Here is a 22,606-nt window from a genome sequence, read left to right on the forward strand (position 1 = left end):
GGGTTATTGTGAGGATCAAGTGAGATAATAAATAAAAACTCCTTAGTACAATGCCAGGCACATAGTTGTTGCTCTATAAATATCATTATTAATATTATTATATCTAACAATGTTGACAGGGAACAGTTTACGAGGAACCTTATAGTCACCCTTTGTAACATTAACTTCAAGGGTGATAAATGAACATAATTATAAAAATATATCTACTTTTTTCAACAACCTTATATATCTATGACTCAGGAGTCCATCAAAATATTCCTTCAGGGGGCAGCTGGGTAGCACAGTGGATTGAGAGCCAGGCCTGGAGACAAGAGGTGCTATTCAAATATGACCTCAGATACTTCCTAGCTATGTGACCCTGGGCAAGTCACTTAACCCTCATTGCCTAGCCCTTACCTCTCTTCTGCCTTGGAACCAATACACAGTTTTGAGGTTAAGGTGGAAGGTAAGGGTTTAAAAAAATGTTCCTTTAAACTCATCATATATTTTGCTTACACAATTCTTAGTAGGCCACATTTCAAATGTTGCATTGTACTAAACTTACCTCTTTTGAGAGGAAGATTATCATTAGAAATGTCTGATATTGAGTATATTCCATATTAATCCTGGCCAGACCTTTCACAATTGACATCTATGCAATGGTGTCTCTTCTAAAGATTTTACTTGTGAAGATTGTATTTGGCTCTCCCCTGATTGTAATATTGAAGGTACTTAGTTCTTCCTTGATTGTGAAGATTAAATTGTAATCCCCTGAAGTGTAAACACAGTACTTAAAGTTCTACCCATTTTGGATTTTAACCACAAAAAGATATGAACACCCATTTCATACACTGAGTGGGAGGTCTGTGATGCATGTGTGAAAGAATGGGCAGTCCTGGAGTGGAGTGTTGGCTGTGATTGATAGGCAGAAAAATTTAGGGGAAGTGACACAAGAGGAAAAGGTCTTTAAAAGTGGAAACAGAGACACAGAGGAGAGACACAGACTTGGAGTGAAGAGAGACTTGAAGAGAGACACCTGGAGTTGTGACAAGGAAATCACTTTAAAAGACTGATATATATTAATTTAAGGTCGCCAAGGAATTCAGCTATGTAATTCCTAAATGAAAACTCAAGTCAGCAGTCAATCTTTTATGGAGTTTAATTACAACAGGAGGAAGAAAGGAATTCGAGATAGAGAGAGGGAGGGAGAGAAGGGAATAGGGCTTAAATACCCCTTCCGTTTAGGCTGGGCCGAAAGGCCCAAGCCCTTAGATAGCTGGGGCAAAGAAAAGAGATCAGTCCCTATTACTCACGTGACCAAAATGGAGAAACAGTCTCAGAGGCCCCCACCTTCAGCTTCCTTCAGAGCAAGCTTCTCAGAGCACACTCCAACCACTCAGACAAACTCCTCAACCACCACCCTGAGTCTTTAGACCCCTCTATCTTCAAGGAAACCCTCCAAATTCCCTCCCCTCAGCTCTCACATCTACCAATCACCATCCATCAATTTCCCTGTGCCAATGGAGGCTCTAGCTTAACCCAGGACCACCCAGAGGTCTCTGGCTTTGCACATGTCTGTTGAAGGTCATATTTTCAAATAATTAAATCTTTGATCCTTTGCTACAGCCCTTCCTAAATCCTGTTAACCTGAGTAGGGTAGAGATTGGAATAATTAAATTTTGATCTATGCTGCAGCCCTTCCTCAATCCTGTTAGGACTGAGTAGGGTGGAGATTGATTCCAAGTATCTCCATTGTATCAATTCTAAAATCAATCATGACTCAAAGAAATTCCTGTTCTATGCTTAAGCATAGGTCAAAGTCCTTTCCATTGTTCAGCAAAAGGTTTCTGTCCTAAAGTAATCTTAAGAAGGGAGGAGGAGGAAACTCTCATGCCAATGGGGTTCACATTCCAATAGCCAAGACCCACTATCAATAGGAAATTTTTCAAGTATGAAATTTCCCAATGGTGAAATTTCCAACATTTATAAGTCTAAGAAATTTTGAGGTTTACAGAGTGAAGAGAGACTTTGAGTGAAGAGGGCCACTTGGAGTTTGAAAGAGACCCTCTTGGAGTGGAGCCTGCTGGAGCTGATGCTAATAAAAGAATCTGCTGATTGAACTGACAACGTGGTGAGTGTAAAGGATGAAAGGCACATCTCTCTCTATATCTATATCTATATTTATATATACATTTATAGATATAGATGTCTCTCTCTCTGTCTCTCTCTCCCCTTTTCTCTCTTCCTTAATATCTTTCCTCTATTGTAAAAATAAACCACCATAAATTCCATTTTTGGGATTTAGAAATTAAATCCCTGGCAACCAATTAAATATTCAGTCCAACCATAAAATCTTACTTTTTAAGCCTGAGTCATGGATATTTTAGTAATTTCCCACATACTATTCTATACTATCATCTTCTCAATTATCTGCTATCCTTCTCTGAATCTCTTCCAATGAGGTTATTAACTGAAAACAAAATAGAATATTTTAAAAATTCAGCATGAAATGCTGCTGACTCATAAAAAAGTGACCTGAGAAAATTTCAGAGAATCTTGGGTGGTAGAAACTGAAGCAAAGTCAAGTAAACATGACGATTTATATAAGGAAAGCAATGTTGTGACTTAACTTTTATCAATGCAATAAACATGTTTCCAAAAGACATATGCAGAAGCATTTTATCTACTTTTTGGCATGGAGGTGATAAGACATAAAGTACAGAAAAGGACATACTTTTTCTTTAGGTTATAATCATTGTATATCTCAGTTTTGCTTTACTATAATAATTTTTACAAGAATTTTTCCCCCTTTTTCTTGGTTTTCTATTGGATCAGAATAGAAGAAGGGGTTTAAGAGTTCAGGGAGGTAGTAATAGTATTGCCAACACAGAGATAGGGACGGGCCTATACATGTGAGGTCCTGGGTTCAAATATGGCCTCAGATACTTCCTAGCTTTTTGACCCTGGCAAGTCACTTAACCTCTCATTGCCTAGCCATCACTACTCTTCTGCCTTAGAACCAAAACACAGTATTGGTTATAATACAAAAGGTAAGGGTTTTTAATAAAAACAAATAAACAAACAAATAAATAAATAAGAGAGGATAGTTTTTAAAAAATTAATACACAAAGCAGAAGAAAATTTAGAAGAAATAATAATCAGGACTATTTCAAAAGTAATGTATAGAATTTACTGTATTGCAAATAGTATGAAATAGAAATTTGTAGTTTCATGAAGAATCTCCGTTTTGTGTTCTGCTATATATAGGGAAATGCTCCTTTTTTGATATTTAAGTTAAGAATAAATGTTTCAAATGCATTCCCTGAAAAAATATTCCAAATTCTAACTTACAACATTGTGTGATCTTCTGGATATTAGAAGAGATGCGTTGAGCTAATTGAGCTGGGTCTCCACCAATTCCTGGAGTATAAGACATAGCTGATCTGTTCATTGGCCAATCTCATCAGATGTTGGGAGAAAGATTAGAAGTTTCCTCTAAATGTTCACCTAAAATAAAAGTAAAACAGAGCTACATGATTACATGGAAAAAATCACTTAAAAGTTGATTTTTTAAAAAACATCAATCAGAAAAGTGAAATTGATTTCCTCAAATCAGTTCATAGGGTAAAGACACAGAAATATTGAATAGCTAATAACCTAAACTATATAGTATTTCCAAGTGCAAAAAAAAGGAAAAAATGTTTAAGATGAAAGGAAACTGACATCGAAAGAAAAGAATCAAATTAAATATATTTAATGTTATATACTTGATCTTAAGCAAAACACTTCAAACTACTGCCCCCAATGAGTTATGTTTGAAGACAAAGTCTCTTTAATATGTAGTTACTGATTCTGTACTTTTGCAAGAGACAGATGATTGCTAGTTAATAATAGAAAATGTATATAATCCTCCCATTCTGGGTGTGTTAACTAAATGTGGTCACCAATGGACACATGAACACACACACACACACACACACACACACACACACACAAACCATCAAATTTGGGGTATTTCTCATATCCCATACAATTCACTTAATTAACACAGATTTTTACTTATAGAGTACTTAACACACTCTAGTTTTGCTCTCCATGCTCCTTTGTATTCTAATTTGGTATTCCTGAATGTAGTGATTCTATGTTAAGATAAGAAGTGTTGGGATAAGAGTGTGGACTACAGAGATGGCAAAGATGGGGAAAACTGAAATTGGGAATGAAAGCAAGGAGTCAAAAATGACTGAAGATTAGGGATCAGAAAGGTTAGCTTTGCCATGATTGGGATAGGCAAGTTACTAACGGGGAAGTCAAGTTTTAGAAGAAAATAATGAAAGTAAATTTTAGCAGTATGATCCAGATGTTATAACAAGTTGTTCAAGCAGAAATGCCCTAAAAGCATCTGGAAAGAAGGGATCAGGGTAAAAGTTCTAGGCTGGAGGAGTAGCTTTGCAGGTTAAAAGTTTCAGGAAGGATTTAAAAGGTCAACACCAGTGACATACTATAATAAAAAAGATAAGTCCCCCCCCCATACTGTTTATGTTAAGAACTTTACAAAGTAATAAAAGACATTGGAAAGACTAGTGTTACAAATAATTTAAAAGTTATAGGATGAAGAAATTAAAAAATCTAATTTGGTAAGTATATGATTCAACTAGAAAGTCAAAGGTTGACTTCTGTATATAATGAGAAGTTCAGAACAGAAAGAATGAAAAATCAGGTCTGGAAATATAAATCCAAGTGTTTTTTAATAAACATGGTTAATTGAAATCAAATTGGGTGAACGTAAATAATATGTAGAATCACTTAAAAACAGAGCTAAAGGAGGCAGCTAGGTAGCTCAGTGTAATGAGAGCTAGGCCTAAAGACGGGAGGCCCTAAGTTCACATCTGGTCTCAGATATTTCCTAGCTGTGCGACCCTGGGCAAGTCACTTAACCCCCATTTCCTAGCCCGTATGGCTCTTTTGCCTTAGAACCAATATACAGTATTGATTCTAAGATGGAAGGTAAAGGTTAAAAAAAAAAAAGCTAAGGTCTCATTTTATGAGACTTCCAGATGAATTCCAGAGAGAAAAGAAAAACATAAGGACACCTTAGTAGGAGAAACATTAGAGATGTCCCCAAAAATCAAGTCTAAAAAGAATGTCAAGAAATGAGAATTGTCTTAAGATTCACAAAGAGCAGAGATACTGGAAATTCTGACTAGAAAAGAAAACATTAATTCTGCCTAAGAAGAGGTCATTGAAACAAACATTTTCCACAGTCACTATGGAAATTATTTTTCTTCAGAGATTAAATTTTAAAAGAAAGAAGCAACAGAGACAAGATCATTAACAAAATGTTCAAAGAGTTTAGATATGAATCAAATAAAAAAGATGAAATCATGTTCCATTCAACCTAGTCTAGAGCTCTTTGCAAAAAGAAGATTCTATCCAGCATGACTTTAAGTCCTGGGGGCATAATTGTGGCTATTTAAGGACAAATCTACCAGTCATGTAATAAATAACAAAGTTTGAGGCAGACTTTAAGCAGATCAAAACTGATAATTTGCAGTTGAATGAATGAAATGTGTTCACTCCACCAAACCTCCAAGGCAAGTCTAATTCTACTTGGACTCCATGGGGCTAGGCTAGTGTCAGTCCAGGTCAAAGGTCTGTAGTAGGTAGAATTTTTGTTGTAATGTGTACCAAGGTGGCTAATTCACGATAAGGGCCTCCACAATGAAATTGGTATGAGGTCTTTTTTTGATATTTAGGGTGACTGCTTACTTAGCAGGATTAATTGGGTCACTGATTGAACAGTGATTCAAGAGCTGCCAAGTATCCCTGGCCTATTTCAAACTGAACCAGAACCACTTAGAGGTAGCTGAGTGATGAAGAGGATTAAGCACTGGGGCCTGAAATCTGAAGACATGAATTCAAATCCAGTTTCAGCTACTCCTTAGCTATGTGACTCTGGGCAAGACATTTAACTTTTGTCTTGTCTCAGTGGACTCTACTGTAACATGAGGATAATGATCATACCAAATTCAAAGGGTTGTTGTGAAGATAAAATGAAATTATATTTCTAAAGCATTAAGTACAATGTATGACACATAAAAAAAAGTAATTGCTTATTGCCTTCCCCACTGAGGTTCCTTCAGAAGAATTCAGCTGGTCCATTTCTTATTAAAATGGTGGCAAATCATTTCCCTAAGCCCATCTCTCCCCAGTCTTTTTTCCTGCAGTCTAGATTCAATATCTTTTCTTCTCTCAAGATTTTCCCTCAGCCTTGTCCACATCCATCATCAATATCTTCTTACAATCTCTTCTCTCTCACTTTTAACATCCAAACTACTGATAACATAGATGTGCCAATATCCTGGGCCTATAAACTTGGAGTTATATTTCTCTCTTTCCTAGGAATTCATATTTTTACCCACATTTTACAGAATCTTTTTTACACCATAGCCCTTCTCTTAATTTTCAAACTGATAGGACAAGTCTAAGTTTTTGTCACATAATAACGGAACTCAATCAATCTTCATGGCTAGTTAGCCTTCTGACTCTTTCCTCCTCCCTCTCCCCCTGCCCTTTAACCAACAGCTCCTTATTTAGCACACACATGGGCTGAACTATGAGGAACAAAGTCCCTGACTTCAAAGATTCTGCTTTTCACTTGAGGAGATACACATGAACCAAATACAAAAGGGGAAAAATAACTGAATGTTAATGGTGTGGTGAAAAGTATAATAATTTGGAAGTTTCTGGAAGAGTTTCACAGGTGGAGACTCAGAGAACATGAGATTCAAGTTGGATTCTTGAAAAATGGGCCTTCATAAGCAGGATTCAGAAAAGTAGAGGAGAGAAAGTAAGCAGAAACTGAAAAGGGCTTGAACTGGGTACGGTTTGTTATTTGGACACTGGGATTTTTTTTGCTTTAGTACAAAGTCTGTATTGGAGAATGATGGGGGAAAAAAAGGTTCATTTTATATAGAGAGAATTCAAGACCCTCTGGACCACTTGTTGATAACCCTATGATGATACCCCAACATCTTTAACATAAAATCTAAATTCTTGACCCAATGATTGATACCAATTCCTTATACTATACCCTGTCCTTTTTATAAAGTGTTATTTGAAGCTAACAGGAAACAAGGGGCTAATTAAAACTAGCAGGATTCAGAACAAATCCATGGTGAGGAGTTTCATTGAATGTAGGAACAGATAGCTTAGAGGACACCAGGTAAGTCATTTAAACTAAGTTCATATATTTGCTTCTCTGATTAAAAAATAGGTATAAAAACTTACACTACTATATGGCAGTATTATTGAATAGACATTAAGTTCATAAGTTCACACTCCATAAAATGCAGGGATTGGTCAGAGAAATTTTTACCTAAAACTACTTTCTGAGATATTTGTTAAAGCTAAATGAGCCATTAGCAGGAAGACTGAAGCAATTTAAAAAATTTTAAAAAGCAAAAAGTTGTGTGTGTGTGTGTGTGTGTGTGTGTGTGTTGTAATCTATGGGAACTAGAATGTGAAACAGTTCTAGCAGAGAACAATCACATAAAATGTGATCTTTTCTTGATATATGTGTATATACACACGGAAATTTACTTATATAGCATTCTATGGTTTTAAAAGTATTTTACCTGCATTATTTTCATTTAATCCTCACAATAATCCTGTGAGACAGGTGATAGAAATATTCTGACTCCCATTAGAAGACTCAGGCACGAGCTAGCAGCCTAAGGGTCACATAATAAGTTGCTGAGTCAGGATCTGAACCTGGGTTTTCTCATTCAAAGAGGGAGATGCAAAGGAGATAGAGTAATGGAGAGAGACCGAGACAGAAAAGAGGGAATAGGGAAGAGGGAGAAGAGAAAAGAGGAATGAGAGGAGAAAATGTGGGAAAGAAAAAAGAGGAAGAGGAAAAGGAAAGAGACAGAGCCAGGGAAGGAGAGAATTCTATATAACCAATGCAGCTATCATCTTGAATAAAGAAATAGTATCAGTTATATCTAGTTGTTTTTTTTAAGAACTTCTCATTAAAAAAAGAATGGACATTTATGTAGTTCCTCTGGTCTATTTAGCTTCTAAATGAATTTTTTTTTTTATTTAAAATGCTTCCACTTTTCCCTTGTGGAAAACTTAGATGGTAAAGGAGAAGGAAGAGGAAGTTAGAGACCTATAAGATAGGTCATATCAGACAACAGTGGAGAGGGAAAAGGAGTCCTTTTTTTCACATATTCTAGTACACATTATCCCCTAAATTGGTTAACACTTCAGCCAGTCATGAACATTGAAGAACTCTAAGCTCTTAGAATCTCTTTTTTTTTTCTTAGATTAAATTTTTTTAATTAAATGATCAACTTTCATATTAAATAGAGCAATCAGTAAACTCTATAACATCCCCAAGTTTTTGCTCTCAGGGAATTAACATGTTAGGCAGGATTCCAAAATAATAAAGTATCATATAAAAAGCATTTATCAGACAGAGCTTGTTACTTGGTAGAAGATAAAGTTACCAAATTAGCTAACAAAAGAAACAAAACAGATGTAATCAATTGAGACATTAATAATATGTTCTACTAAAGTTTGAGAACAAATTTCCCCTCAGACAGTTTAACTAGGTTGTATTTTCATTTGGCGTCATTTCAAGGTCATGGGTGGCTGCCTAGGTAAGCAACAGGATGAGGAACTGGGCAGTTTGTTGAGGGCCCACTGCACCAAGCTGATGCTCATGAAACACAGCAGAGCATGGAGCAAAATGTACCATAAAAGCAGATGTCATTTGCTCCCCATCCACCATCAGTTTCACCCTATTTCCTCCTTTACTAACAGTGCTAATTTTTCCTTAGTTATGCAACAAATAGCTATTGTATATAGTGTTAAGCTGTTGGATGTTATCTACCTTAGCTACTGTATTTTGAAGTATTCTCTATGTCTTTAGAATAAAAGCAAAGAACTGATCATCTCAAAATAAGTAAGTGATGGTGGAAGGAAAAGAGGAAAGGTGCAAAAATAGAAAAAAGGAACACTTTTTTTTTTACACAAAACACCTGCTCAAAGAAAAAAATTAGGTGACAATAAAAATCTAAATGATGATAAACTGGAACTTGAATATAAGGAATTCAAAAAGCTGGAAGAATTTCAGGTTTGTAAAATTATAAATAAGGAGAAGAAATGATTAAATAGAACTTAAATGAAGATTGTTATCATGTACTTGTTACTGTTCAGTGGTTTTCAGTCACATCCAAATCTTCATGACCATATTTGAGTTTTTCTTGGCAGAGAAACTGGAGTTTCCTTCCCCTTAAAGATAAGTAAACAGAGGCAAACATAGTTAAATGACTTGCCCAGAGTCACACAGTTAGTAAGTGCTTGGGGTCAAATTTAAACTTAGAAAGGTGAGTTCTCCTGGCTCCAGACCCAACACTCTATCCACTGCAAGTAACTGCCCCCTGATCAATGTATACAAGTCATTATTTCTCTTGTTTACTTGGGTTTATGATAAAATGAATGATCTGCCAGGGTTGGTAGAAGAAGTTCTCTTGGAAAGACATTTATTAAGCAGCAACTATACATTTGAGAGAAGAAAATTCAAAGACCACCCCCTCCAAGAAAAAACCTCCCTGAGAATCCTTAGGTTCATTAATTTCCTTTATTTTTTTAATTTTTTTTAATCCTCTACCTTCTGTTTTAGAATCTATACTAAGTTATCAGTTCCAAGGCAGAAGAGTGGTAAAGGCTAAGGCAAATGGGGTTAAGTGATTTGCCTAGGGTCACACAGCTAGGAAGTGTCTGAGGTCACAAAAATCTCTAGGCCTGATTATCTACTGAGCCACCTAGCTATCTAGGGACTCAATAATTTAAAAAAGAAAAATATTTAAACCTAGAGATTTTTTTTCTGACATAACTTTTGGTAATATTTTATTTAGAAACAAGATCTCTTCTCTTATGACAAACTCATCAGTTTATGAAACAATTTCCAGCCCCAGTTCCTACACTAGTTTTGAAACTAAAAAAAAAAAATTCTAATTTTATACTCCTCATTTTAGAAATGAATATCCTAGACAAGTTAAGTGGCTTGCCTAATCTGAAGTTAAAAACTTGAGTCCTGAACCAAGGTTAATTACCAATTCATCATTCTTTCCAAACAAACTTGGGGATACAAAGACGCCAAGGGAAAAGAATAAAAAAACTGACAGTGGTTTCTTTCATGCTACAAATATCAACCTTTGATCTTTTTTCTTAAGTTATTTCTAAAGAGCATTTTAAAGATACTGTATGTTGAAATTGGATTTTTCAAATAAAAGTTATACTAAATAGCACCTTTAGTTATTAGACAATGTAGTTTTAAAATTAGGGTAAAAGCATATTTATACTGGGGCATGAAATTTGCATGGGCACTCCACTTAAAAAATTCAATTTATTGTGCTTACTATGTGGAATTCCCCCATTAGAGGCCTATGGTAAGGTCCCATCATGATACCAAGATGATCCAGGGTTATTAAAGGCCATGATAACATAGTATCTTAAAAGGTTTTTGGTATGGATCTAGGCATAGACTATGTGTCCACTGGATGAGAAAAAGACTACAGCCATCCCTCCTTTTATTGCGGTTCACTTATCTGGGCTTCCCTGAATTGGATTTTTTAAAAAAATATATATATTGAATTCTGTATCTCAGAGTCACTTTTATCATGGCACACTATTGGCTAACGGAATGAAAGGCAACCAACCACAGCGCTGTGTTCTATATCTTGGGTGCTGATTGGGTCAGTGGCTGTAAGTTAATAAGAGTATGGAAAATGTTTATAGGAGAGTGGGAAGGGCTTATAATGCCTTAAAATATATATACATAAATAATAAATAAAATAAATTTAACACTGTTACTTCTTGAATCAAACCTATCAAAGGGGTCTCTGGAACAGAACTCCCATGATAGGTGAGGGATCACTGTATTTAAATCTTCAGGGTTGTCACACAATTACTGGAGGTAGAATGATAAATTATTTGACTACAGAAACTTATGAGAACTACCTTGGCATAAAAGACTTGTGACCAGTGACAGAGGAAGGAATCCTCAGAGCAATTAATTATCAATCTTTTAAGTACTAAAGAACAGACAGTTCACTACACTAGGTGCTTGGTTACAAACATAAACAAGTGTACTTAAAAGAGTTTAGACAATGGCAATAAACTAATTTTATTGATTTGTTAGATTCTAGCACTTATGGGACCTATTTTCTTAGTATCCCAGCAGTTGTTAAAGGGCCTGACACACAGTTTCATTGTTAGTCTTGTGCAACTCTTTGTGACTAGTTAACACATAATAATTCAGTTTCTGCCACATAGTTAACACATAATAAATATTTGTTGATTGATTGGAAGGCCAAAACCAGAATGAAGGTAGGATTTATGTTCCTCCTCCCCTTTTAGAGCACTATGAATTCATAACAACTATAGAAGATGAGAGAAAGGGCAGCTAGGTGGCTCAGTGGATAGTTACGGTTAGAGTTGGGGTTAGGGTTAGAAATCAGCACAAATTTAGGGTTAGGGTTAGGGTTGGCCTGAGAACAAGAGGTCCTGGATTCAAATAAGAACACAGACACTCCTTAGTTATGTGACACTAGGCAAATCACTTAACTCCAAATGTCTAGCCCTTACCACTCTTAGGCCTTGGAATTAATACTTAGTATTGAAAGTAAGGGTTATTTAAAAAAAAAAAAAAGGGAAGCTATCTTCTATGGCAGTGGATAACCTCTTTCCATGGAGTTTCTCTGGATTCTTGCATTGCTGATAACAAAATCATTCAGTTAATGATAAAAAAAAAGAAAGAAAAGAAAAGTTAGGTGGCACAGTGAATAAAGAAGCAAGGCATGGAATCAGGAAGACATGGGTTCAAATCTGCTTTCAGACAATACTAGATATTTTGATCTGGGCAAGTCACTTAACTCTATTTGCATTCATTTCCTTATATATACAAATGAGCTGGAGAAGGAAATGTCAATATCTTTGCCAAAACAAAACAAAAATTCTAAATAAGGTCACAAAGAGTTGGAAGGGAATGAAAGACTGAACAATGACAATAAACAGAAGGAACAGAATTTAAGAATAATTAAAAGGCCCCAAATTATATCATTTGATGCATCTGGTTCTCATAGATTTTGTTTTGTTTTGTTTCTTAATTTGAAAATCTCTAGAATGCTAAGGGAACATTCATAATAAAGATAGAATAAAGGGCATGAAGTATAATATAGAAATACCTATGCAGCATCAAGTTTCAAGTGTCTTAAAAATGCATCAATTATGCCTGTTCTTCTATTTATTCTATTTATTCCTGTTGTTACTGTGGTAACCTGGTGAAGTAGATAAAGCTGATCTCGGGCACAGGAAGATCTGGGTTCAAGTCTCACCTCTGATATACATACCCTGAACAATTCACTGTTCTAGGCAACTCTATAAAAGGGATCTCTATTGATAGAAGCAATTTCCACACCTAGAAGTTTCCTACACCAATAAAAGGACAGCTCCAGTATTAATCCCTTATTGCTATCATTCAGTAACAAAAGGTAGTTGACAAATTTGCTTCTCAATATGGAAACCATCACACACTCTTTGGGGAGCTTCACTCTAAAACTTTTTTTTTTAATTTCACTTCACTCAAATTCTTCTAGCTTCCAAGTTTGATTCAATCCCAGCTTACATTACTACAAGATTTTTTCATGTTCACTGAACCCTTCAGCACCCAATTTCTGGATCAACTAAAAGCCCATATTAGGTTCATTTTTACTTAAACTATTAATAACTCTATTACTTTTGTGCACTCATATCTGAAACTTAGAGAAAACTAAAGGCTAGACTTTATAGGATTTGTATCATAAGGAGAGTAAAAGTAAAGTGGTGGTGGTGGGGGGGGGGGGGGAAGATGGGACAGGACTTAGTGAGTTAATACTGTTTCTTATAAATTGATGTGGAAACTAAGAAACCAGAGTACTGCATAGTCATAAATTTGAAGCAACCAAACTCCTGAAGACAATCTGCTACTGAGGCTCATTCCAAAACCCAAGACAAGTCAGATCCATTATCAATCTTTGCACAGGTGTGGCATAGGCTAGACCAGAACGGTTGCCTACTTAATTTATAGGGCATTACCAAACTGGGAAGTATTTCACAAACCTGCAAAATTATTTGCTTGAATCTGCATAAAGGCAAGAAATTGTTCACAACAAGCCTTACTGGAGTATGTTGGAGGCAGTGCAAATAAATTCAATTTCAATACACTGAAGGTATTATATTTCCATTTAAAATGATTTGAAAAGCTTAAAAAAAATATGGCCAGACCTGAGCAATGGATTTTTCTACTGAAAAGAAATGCAAGGGAGAAAATGATTAAGTCTCTTAGTAAAGGGCTGTTTTCTTTGTTTTCAAAAATACTTGATAATTAACTAATTTTTTAAAAATGGAAAATGAAATTTTTCAGTCAATTAAAAAAACATATGTGTGACTTCCCGACAATATAAACTACCGTTCATTTATTTCAGTACAGTATTCTATTTTTTTTTCAGTTCCTGTTTGTTCAGAAAGAATATTTTAAAACTTGTTTATTAAAGACAAGAGTTAAAAAGAGGAAGAGATCAACTCCATCCCTTATGGACACGATTATGAATTTCTGGTTCATCTTATCATTCATGGCAATGATTCCCAGTAGAACTTTCTATCGCTGGAAAGTGCACCATGAGCTATTTCCCTGCCTCCCAATTTCATGTGTGGATTTGTCTTTGTGCATGGTGCTTATGCCCGGATGAGCTAAGAAAGAATAGATGTGGATGGTTCAAGGAAGGGATAGACGTGTTAGATTATAGTCATATTCCCCTGGTGCCCCACTGGGCATTGACTGTGCTCTCTAGCGTCCTCTCTGAGCAACAGGTTCAGGTGGCAGGGCTTTGGGAATACGGAGGCAACCGGAAAGAGACCCACAGGGAGAGAGCTGAGAATATAATTGAGGATAGCTCTGGCTCACCCAGGGAGGGAGAGGCGAGTCGGCAGTCCTGGGGCCAGCTGAGCTCGCCAAGAATGCGGAACTAGCGCCCCCCCCCCCCAACACACCCCGCCTTCTGTCAGATCCAGAAAGAACGCCCCTCAGCCCCAATAGAGCTAGAAACTGCTCCGGCCTCCTCCGCCCAAGCAACCGGGAAGGGGGAAGGGAAGTGGAGAGAAGGGGCGCTCTTTCTGGACCTGCGAATCCCGGAGGCTCAGCTAGCCCTTCCCGAAGCACCTCTTGCTGCTGCGGCAAAACCCAGGGCGGCGGCCAACGGACACAACGCTACCCAAACCAGGAGGAACGCCGCAGAGACCCCAGCAGACACCAGGCAGGCCGCAAAGGCATCGGCACCGCTCAGCAGGCGCGCTGACGTCCAGGGGCCCCCCGATGTCCTCTTACCAAGACCTCCACCTTTTCCTCCTTCTCCTCCACCGGCGGCCACCCTTATGCGTCCCGGAAGGCACCCGGCTGAATTTCTCAGCTGATGGGCGGTGGTTCACACAGCAGCCGCCTCCCTGCGGCGCTCACCCTGCTGCAGAACCCAGGAAAAGGGGCGGGGCCTCGACCTCTCTCATTGGCCCCGAGCGCTGAGTGACATCCTCCCTTTCCTTCCCGGCCCTCCCTTTTTTTCTGTGGGAAGCCAAAGGGTACGCGACCTAAGCGCCGCGGTACGCGAGCGCGGAGGACGTATTTTAGCCCTTCTCTCGAAAGGAGCTGTTCAGATCTTTGCCAAAAGGAACAAGAAGGTTATCAGACCGTCTCCTTTACCAGGAAGAAAGCAGCCTCCGCCCTTGGAGGACACAAAAGGCCCAAACTTGTTTGTATAATCCTTGCGTATTTGTATAATCCTTGCGTTTGTATAATCCTTGTGACTAAGTTGCATTTCATTGCTAAAAATATCTTTTTTTCATGGACCCTCTTGTAGTTATGGCAATAAATACATATCCAGAACTTCCATTCACAAACTCATCATTAGTTAGGCGGGTTTTGCCGCCGAGGCCAAGGGTGGAGTCAGAGATCCCGCCCTATCTGCTCATTTTTCTCCTCCTATAAATGGGAAGACAGCTACTATTGTCGTTTCTTGACTTTGTGCTGACGGAGACTAAGATTTCAGTTTTCTCTTGAAAATGTAAGGGCACGCATCATCCCAGAAGCCAAACTGAATGGTTAAATGAAAAGTAATAATCCAAAGTGTGTCTATAGAAAGATAGTCAATTAACATTTATTTCTTAAATTCTTACCAAATACCAGACAGTAGGGACACAAAGGCCAAAAAGCAGCTCCAGATCTCAGAAAGTTTAGTCTAGAGGGAGGTGGGGCGGGGAGAGAGAACATATAATTAACTAGGTAAATATAAGATACAAAATATGAGTGTGCCTCCGTACGTGTGTGTGTATGTATGTAATCTGAAAGTGTAATCTGCATTAGCAATTGAGAGGAACAGGCAAAGCCTTCATGTAGAAAGCAGAATTTGAGGCGTCTCGAAGGAAGGGGTGGGGTGTGGGGAGAGGACTAAGAAGAAAGAGGGAGAGAACAGAGCATTCTAAGCTTGGGGGAGAGCCAGTGGAAAGCCACTGAAATGAAAGATGGAATGTGCTACTTGAGGGTAAGTGGCAGTACTAAATGTCAGAAGACTGGAAAGATATAAAAGTTCAAGTTGCAAAGGGCTTTAAATGTCCGGAGATAGGCAAGTCTTTTTCTAATCCAAACGCCTGGAAATTCAGGCATGTCAGACCAGGCTTTGTTTTGTTTGAGAAATGCTGTCTGAAATACAAAGATAATAGATGTTTTGCTTGAAGTAAATGAAATGTAGATAGTTAGTGATGTGGTCAACTTGGAAAGGTTATAGGAGTGAGGTCATTGTCTGGGACCATGGGTAAAGGCTCCTTGTGCTGGATAGAAAAAATTGTTTTGGTTGCTTATCCCCATAGAAGGTAAGATATATCCATTTATATCTCCTTGTGTCAATCTCTTAGTAAAGGGAGCAACGAGAAATATTTCCTGCTTGAATCCAGGACTAAAGTGCACATAACAAGCATAAACAAAATATTAATCAATAAATTAATATTCAATGACTTAATTTAATTAATAATTAACTTTCATTATGACGATGAAAGTTATGAACTAATATTTATTTTGGAAAATGAAGTAGATGAAATGGAAATATGCATATATGCACACATAGATATATAGTATTATGCATGAAGAAGGGGGAGAGACAGAGAAAGGTCACTTAATATCAACAATGAATATACATCTATGGATTAATTCTCAGTGGATACTGGGGGAATGGTAAATTAAGATAGAGGATATTGTATAATAATAAATCAAAAGGCACAGAGATTTATAGACTACTCAGAAGTTTCATGGTTGAATGCTAGGAACTCTTTCTTTAAAAAAAAAAAAGGAAATTTTTTTTGATGAGCACTTATTACATAACCAATGAGCTGCCTTCCAATTCTCAAGTTCTATAATTCTGTGAAACTCACTATGTCTTATTAGAAAGGAAGTAACTCTTCACAGTCTCAGATCTACTTTTTTAAATAGCTGTCTGTTCAATCTTATCATGGACTTACTAGAATAGCTATTCTCAAATTATGATATAAGGATTCCTAGTAGTTCTAGAGAGTCTAGTGGTTTGCATGATCAAAACTATTTTCACAATAATAATAAGATATTAGTCTTTTTCATTCTCGTCACACAAGTGTACGTCAGAATTTTCCATTGGTTTTTGTGAAATAAAGAGTTGGCTGCAATAATGATGAATATCTTCTCTATAGAAATGAATTTTTGCCTTACAGTTGGACAAATGTATGAACATAGCTAGACTCCCTGTTTTGCTTTTATTCCTTTGGGGTCAGCAAATCACTGAAAAACTTTTATGTGAAATCTTGGCAACAAACACAAGTAGTGTTTTACACAAAGTGTTAAATCACTTAAAAAAATCTTTTGGGGGCAGCTGAGTAGCTCAGTGGATTGAAAGCCAGGCTTAGAGATGGGAGATCCTAGGTTCAAATCTGGCCTCAGACACTTCCCAGTTGTGTGACCCTGGGCAAGTCACTTGACCCCCGTTGCCTAGCCCTTACCACTCTTCTGCCTTGGAGCCAATACACAGTATTGACTCCAAGAGGGAAGGTAACGGTTTAAAAAAAAAATCTTATGCTTATCCAGAATCAACTGTATTGACTTTTGGGCTGATGGTACAAAAGTAATCTTGGGTAGAACTCATAGTATCATACCATAAATGAGGAATGGGCTCCAAATTGTGCTAGTAGTCATATTTATCATCCCCATACATTTGCAATGAAAAAAAATACAACAAACAGTTCAACTTAAGAATGTCCTTGTTTAAGTAATCTCAACACTTGAATATATATCTTTTTAATATTTTGTGTAATAAAAATGGGAAGTACACATAAAGCACTCTGTTGCATACTGAAGGGTGTTGGTTGTCCTCAGGAAAACCACTTGTGCAATCATGTGAATTGCCTGCTTTTTTTAATAGATCACCATTTTTACTTAAAAACATGACTGTTGGACACACTTTGGTTTTTCAGACTTGTATGTTGGATAGCATTTTCTCAGAAATGAATGCAGTAAGCCTCTTACTTCAAGGAATACAATTGACAGTATTTGCTGCTAAAGACAAAATTTCAAGAAAAAAATAGAATTGTGTTTGCCCCTACCTTGATCTTGACAGTCTCCAAGTACTTAAATTTTTTTCCAATGAGATCAGGTATAATAACAACAAATTTGATTTTTAAGTATATTATATAAAAATCCAGTATTTCTAAGTTATGTATAACTCAATGAACTAGTATTTTCCATATGACCAATGCACGACATCATAAATACAAGAATGGGTAAATGATCTATTCAAAGTGCAAGATGGAGCAATGACTTTTAACGTGGCAAGATAATCAATAATGTTGATGATGTTTCAGATTCACAACTAACTTTTGTCATCTACGATTACCTTTGTAATTACAACTTGTCAAGTTTTAGGTAACAATAAAGAATATCCACAACTATCAAATGTTTCTCTCTTTTCCAAACACATTTGTGTGAGGCTGAATTTTATTCAATCACTTCAACCAAGATAACACCTAACAATAGAATGAATTCAGAATTATATATGAGAATTCATATTATTCTATTGAACCAGATATTTAAAAGATTTTTCAAAATATACAAAAGATTATTTAAAAAACAATAACAATTCCTCCCCTCTCCTTAATTTTTGGATGGAAAATTTAATACTTTTCATTTAAAATGTTATATAATATAATGCCATTTTTTATTTTGTTATTTTTGATGAATTGATACATATCCTAAAATTTTATCAGTTTTAATTTTGAATATGATAGATATTGACAAAGATCACCCATATAAAGTGTGAAGATAGAATTAACTTTCCCTTTGTCTATTTTTAGTTAATCAAATCAAGAACTTAAAGTATCCCTCTTTAGCACCTCACTAACATTAAGAGAGTTCACAAGTCACTAGCTCACACCTTTAAAGGACACAAGCATTGTCCCTCCTATACCCCCCCCCACCACCCCCAGCAAGTGCTAGGCAAATTGGAAGGCTGTGATTGGTCCCGTGAAGTAGGAAGTGATATAGAAAAAACTACTTTAAAAAGACCAGCCCAAGCATTTTGGGACTCTCTGCATTGGTGAGGCAGGCTGGAGCAAGGACTCTTCCCTTGGATTCTGTGTTGGTGAGTCGAGCTGAAGAGACACGCCTTTCCTTGGAGTCATTCTGCGTTGGTGGAACTCTGGATAAAGATACCACCTGACTTCTGGCTGAGGACTACAGGAAAATCCATGTGGACATCAGGACTCGAGGAGGCCCCTGAGAGGAGCTAAACCTAACTTCATTGGAGCAGCACTTAGGACTGGTACACTAGACCAGGCTTTTTCTCCTTCCTATAGTTCCCACTTTCACTATCACTACCTAAATAAAAGTTGCTTATAGTAATTTTTTACTTAGGGCCTAATATTTTATGAACAGCAACCACTTTTATAACTTCCATATTGAGTCAAAACCTAATTTAATATTTACAAAAGAAAAGCTTTTTAAGTTTCTCAATACTTTTTCAGACTATAAAGGGGTCCAGAGAACAAAAATCTTGAGAATTACTGAGCTAAAGAAATAGTCAGAATCAAATTTAAAAAGAAACAATAAAAATGAGAATATGAGTACAACATAATCCATTCAAACAAGTTATGTATAAAAAAATAGGGAATGAATAAAGCAGTATGTATGTGTGTATATACTTTGGTTCTTTTATTTCTTATAGGTTTTAAAATGAACAATCATTTATAAAAATATAAAGTCACCTGTAAAATATCATAAAAGTATCCAAGAATATTAGAGGCCATATCGCTTCACAAAAAAATTAACACTCTGGAGAGAATGAGACTAAAATATTCATGACAGTTTGGGGAACTCAGGGAGGGAAAGAGTAGAGAATAGTGATTTAAAAAAAAAACTTACAAAAAAGGAAAAAGGCAGAAAAATGTCAATGAATCATTTATTTATTAAAAAAATTGCTGGTTACTTTAAAATTCCCAGGTATCTCCCTCCTTATCTCTCTCCCCCTCCCCCAACACACACACACTAGAGAAGTCATTTGGCACCTCCTGATTAGAAAATTTATATACATATCTGTGTATATATAACTATGTCTTTCATGTTTCCATTTAAAGGTGGACACAAGTTATTCACTTGGCAGATGTATATAATTTTCTCTTGGTTCTACTCATTTAATTTTTCATTGTCAATAAATCATTTAAAAATAATAGAATAGAGGAACTCATAAGTGGCAAAGACAAATTGGGCAATAATGTAATCATCACATCATATATAAATTTTTTAAAAAAGCAATAAACTAATGGAGATTCAATTTCAAATGCTGTCTTTTCCCTTGGTCTTTTTTGTATAGTAAATTGTTGATTTTTGCTTACATTTGTCAAGTTCACAATAATTAGGAAATTATTTCTAAAAAATAGAACTGCTCAGTTCACTAACTGAGACTTCTCAACCCTGTCCCTTGCCACCAACATCACTGCCCCAGACTGTGCCCATAGGTACAAAAGCAAGTACTTTGCCCCCAGCCCAACACCCAGAGTCCTGACCTTCATTGCTTCTCTACCTAATGAACAAAGAAATCAAGACTCCTGAGTGGAAACCAGGAAGACTAATGATTTAAATTCTTATACCACATACTACTACTCTTATGGTTAGCCAAAATCCCATAATTTATCACTTTTTTTTATCCCCATGTTATTCATTCATTGGACACCTAGAAGCAAACAAACCCCTAATCACAAGACTATTTCTCTCATTTCCATTTCCCCCAGTTCTTCCCCTTTCTTGTGCCTGCCTCTTTCACTATACCCTTCAGAATTTTGGTTACATGATGAAAAAACTTCTCATATTAGACCTCTATCTTTCATTCTTCTATCTACTTCCATATGCAGAAATCTGTCTTCTTCCAGAACAAAGTGCATCACTGGTCATCTCTTCTGGAACTCATTGTAGCTTCTCCCAATCCCCTTAACATCCTAATCCTGGAAATAAAGAAGGAATAATCTTTGCTCCTCCTTGACACTTCTGGACTTTGCCTTTGTCACAATCATTAAGCAACCTCTTGTCCTTTGAAGTTTATTCTATTAAATTTCCCCCTAAATACAAATCATGTGGCTATTGTCTACTGGCTTCTTTGTTATTTTCCCTCCTTTCTCAGAGTTCAATATATAGTTCATTGTTTTCTCCCTTCTCCCACCTCCACTAAAACCAATTCTTATACAAGGGAACTTCAAAATTCATGTTGTATGAGATGATATGGTTTAAAGATAATAGAGACTATCTATGTTAGCAGAGGCAAGTTTTGATCTTTCTCATGAGAAAGGGTTCCATGCCCTAATGGTGATGCCCAACACATGGGTGCAAATACAAGCATTTTATAGATCCCTTCCCCTCTCTATTTGATACCCCATGGTCTGGGGGCCAAATTTATAATCTAGGTGTGACAGTCTAGCCAATCAGAAAACAACAGGTTACACAGCAGGAACCCCATCACTGTGTGGACTTAATCATGAATTTCAACAGGCTGGGGATGGGGGGAAGGTTATGAAGAGATAGCTTTATCCTTAGGAGTGGCTCTTCTGATTTCTAAAGGTGAAAGGAGATAAGGCAGTGGATAGTCAATTGGTTTGCTTTCTTTGAGATAAAAGATCTCTCAGCTCACTGGGTCTATGGGAATAACAGAATGCTGGAGAAATTGTCTAATGGAATCTATGGAATCTTATCCTGAGAAGAACAAATTAATCCTTTTCTCTCCACACAATGTTGAAATAACTTTTTCTTAGGTTCCAAATCCTACTCTTCCATTTAAAAGCAACCACAAGGAGGATCATCATACCTTGAGTCTTACCACTACTTGTAAGTACCTACTTCTGTTATCAAAAACTCTGTCTTTCTTCATGACCATGATTTCTTATCATTCTATTTCCCACTATACTATAAACTCCTAAACCTTTTCAAAACCCATGCCTATGTTCTTACCTTGCCTCTCTCTTTTTTCCTTCTGTTTTCCAGTAGTCTCTCAAATAATCAAGTCACATCTCCCCACATGTATGTAGTATTATCTAACTTGGGAAGACAACTAAGCTCACCCAGGGGTGTATGGCTATGCTTTATTGGCTAGATAAAACACATTTGTCTACATATGCCTAAACATACATGTACATACACACATGGGCATGTATGCACAGCACACACATGTGTAACATACATACGTGTGTGTGTTTGTAGATATGTAATATGCATGCATGCACATGTGTGTGTATCTGATGCAGACCTAAAGCTTAAAGAAGAAAATGTACCTGGCTATATAAATATGAGAATCCTGCCACATAGTAGGTACTGAATATATGTTTGTTCATTGATTTATTCATTGGTGTTTGTAGAGGTGATAAACCTATGAGGATGGTGAAGTCATAGAGAGAGTATAGGGGCAAAAGAGAATGACTAAGATAGACCCTTGTGGAACATTCACATTTAGAGGGAATGATATTGACAGTAAATCAGCAAAGAAGATTGAAAAGGGATGGTCAGATAAGTAGGAAATGAACCAGGAGAAAGCAATGCCATAAAAATCCAGAGAGAAGAGGGTATTTAAAAGGAGATTACTAAGGACTGCTGGGTGGCTCAGTGGATTGAGAACCAGGCCTAGAGATAGGAGGTCCTAGGTTCAAATCTGGCCTCAGACACTTACAAGTTGTTTGACCCTGGGCAAGTCACTTGACGCCCATTGTCTAGCCCTTACCACTCTTCTGCCTTGGAGCCAATACACAGTATTGTTAGGGTTTTTAAAAAAAATAAATAAAAGAAGATGACTATCAACAGTGTGAAATTCAATACATAAATTGAGAAAATGAGTAGTGAGACTAGATCATCAAATTTGTCAGGTAAAACCACTAAGATTTGACACTGGTTAATTTTGGAGCAAATACTTTTAGTTGAAATTGGGAGCCAGATTGTTAAGAGTTGTAGAATATTTGAGATAAGGGTAACTTGTATATCAAG

General features: G+C 36.7%; 1 protein-coding gene across 3 annotated transcripts in view; it reads right to left on the reverse strand.

The window, feature by feature from the left end:
• Window positions 1-14,547, reverse strand: part of STX7 (syntaxin 7) — a 65,750-nt gene extending 51,203 nt beyond the window's left edge. Inside the window, exons 1-3 of one of the 3 annotated variants that reach the window (XM_056818798.1) lie at window positions 14,411-14,506; window positions 9,188-9,276; window positions 3,331-3,486 (exon numbers count right to left, since the gene is read on the reverse strand). In XM_056818798.1, coding sequence (XP_056674776.1) covers window positions 3,331-3,430 — 100 coding nt within the window. In that variant the 5' untranslated portion in view covers window positions 3,431-3,486; window positions 9,188-9,276; window positions 14,411-14,506. Of the gene's footprint in view, window positions 1-3,330; window positions 3,487-9,187; window positions 9,277-14,245; window positions 14,365-14,410 lie in introns of those variants that run through there. The other 2 variants (XM_007484573.3, XM_007484574.3) reach the window with 2 other exon arrangements.
• Between the last annotated feature and the right edge of the window lie 8,059 nt (window positions 14,548-22,606).

This window comes from Monodelphis domestica, chromosome 2 (genome assembly GCF_027887165.1).
Source record: "Monodelphis domestica isolate mMonDom1 chromosome 2, mMonDom1.pri, whole genome shotgun sequence".
In the NCBI taxonomy this organism is placed as follows: Eukaryota; Metazoa; Chordata; class Mammalia; order Didelphimorphia; family Didelphidae; genus Monodelphis; species Monodelphis domestica.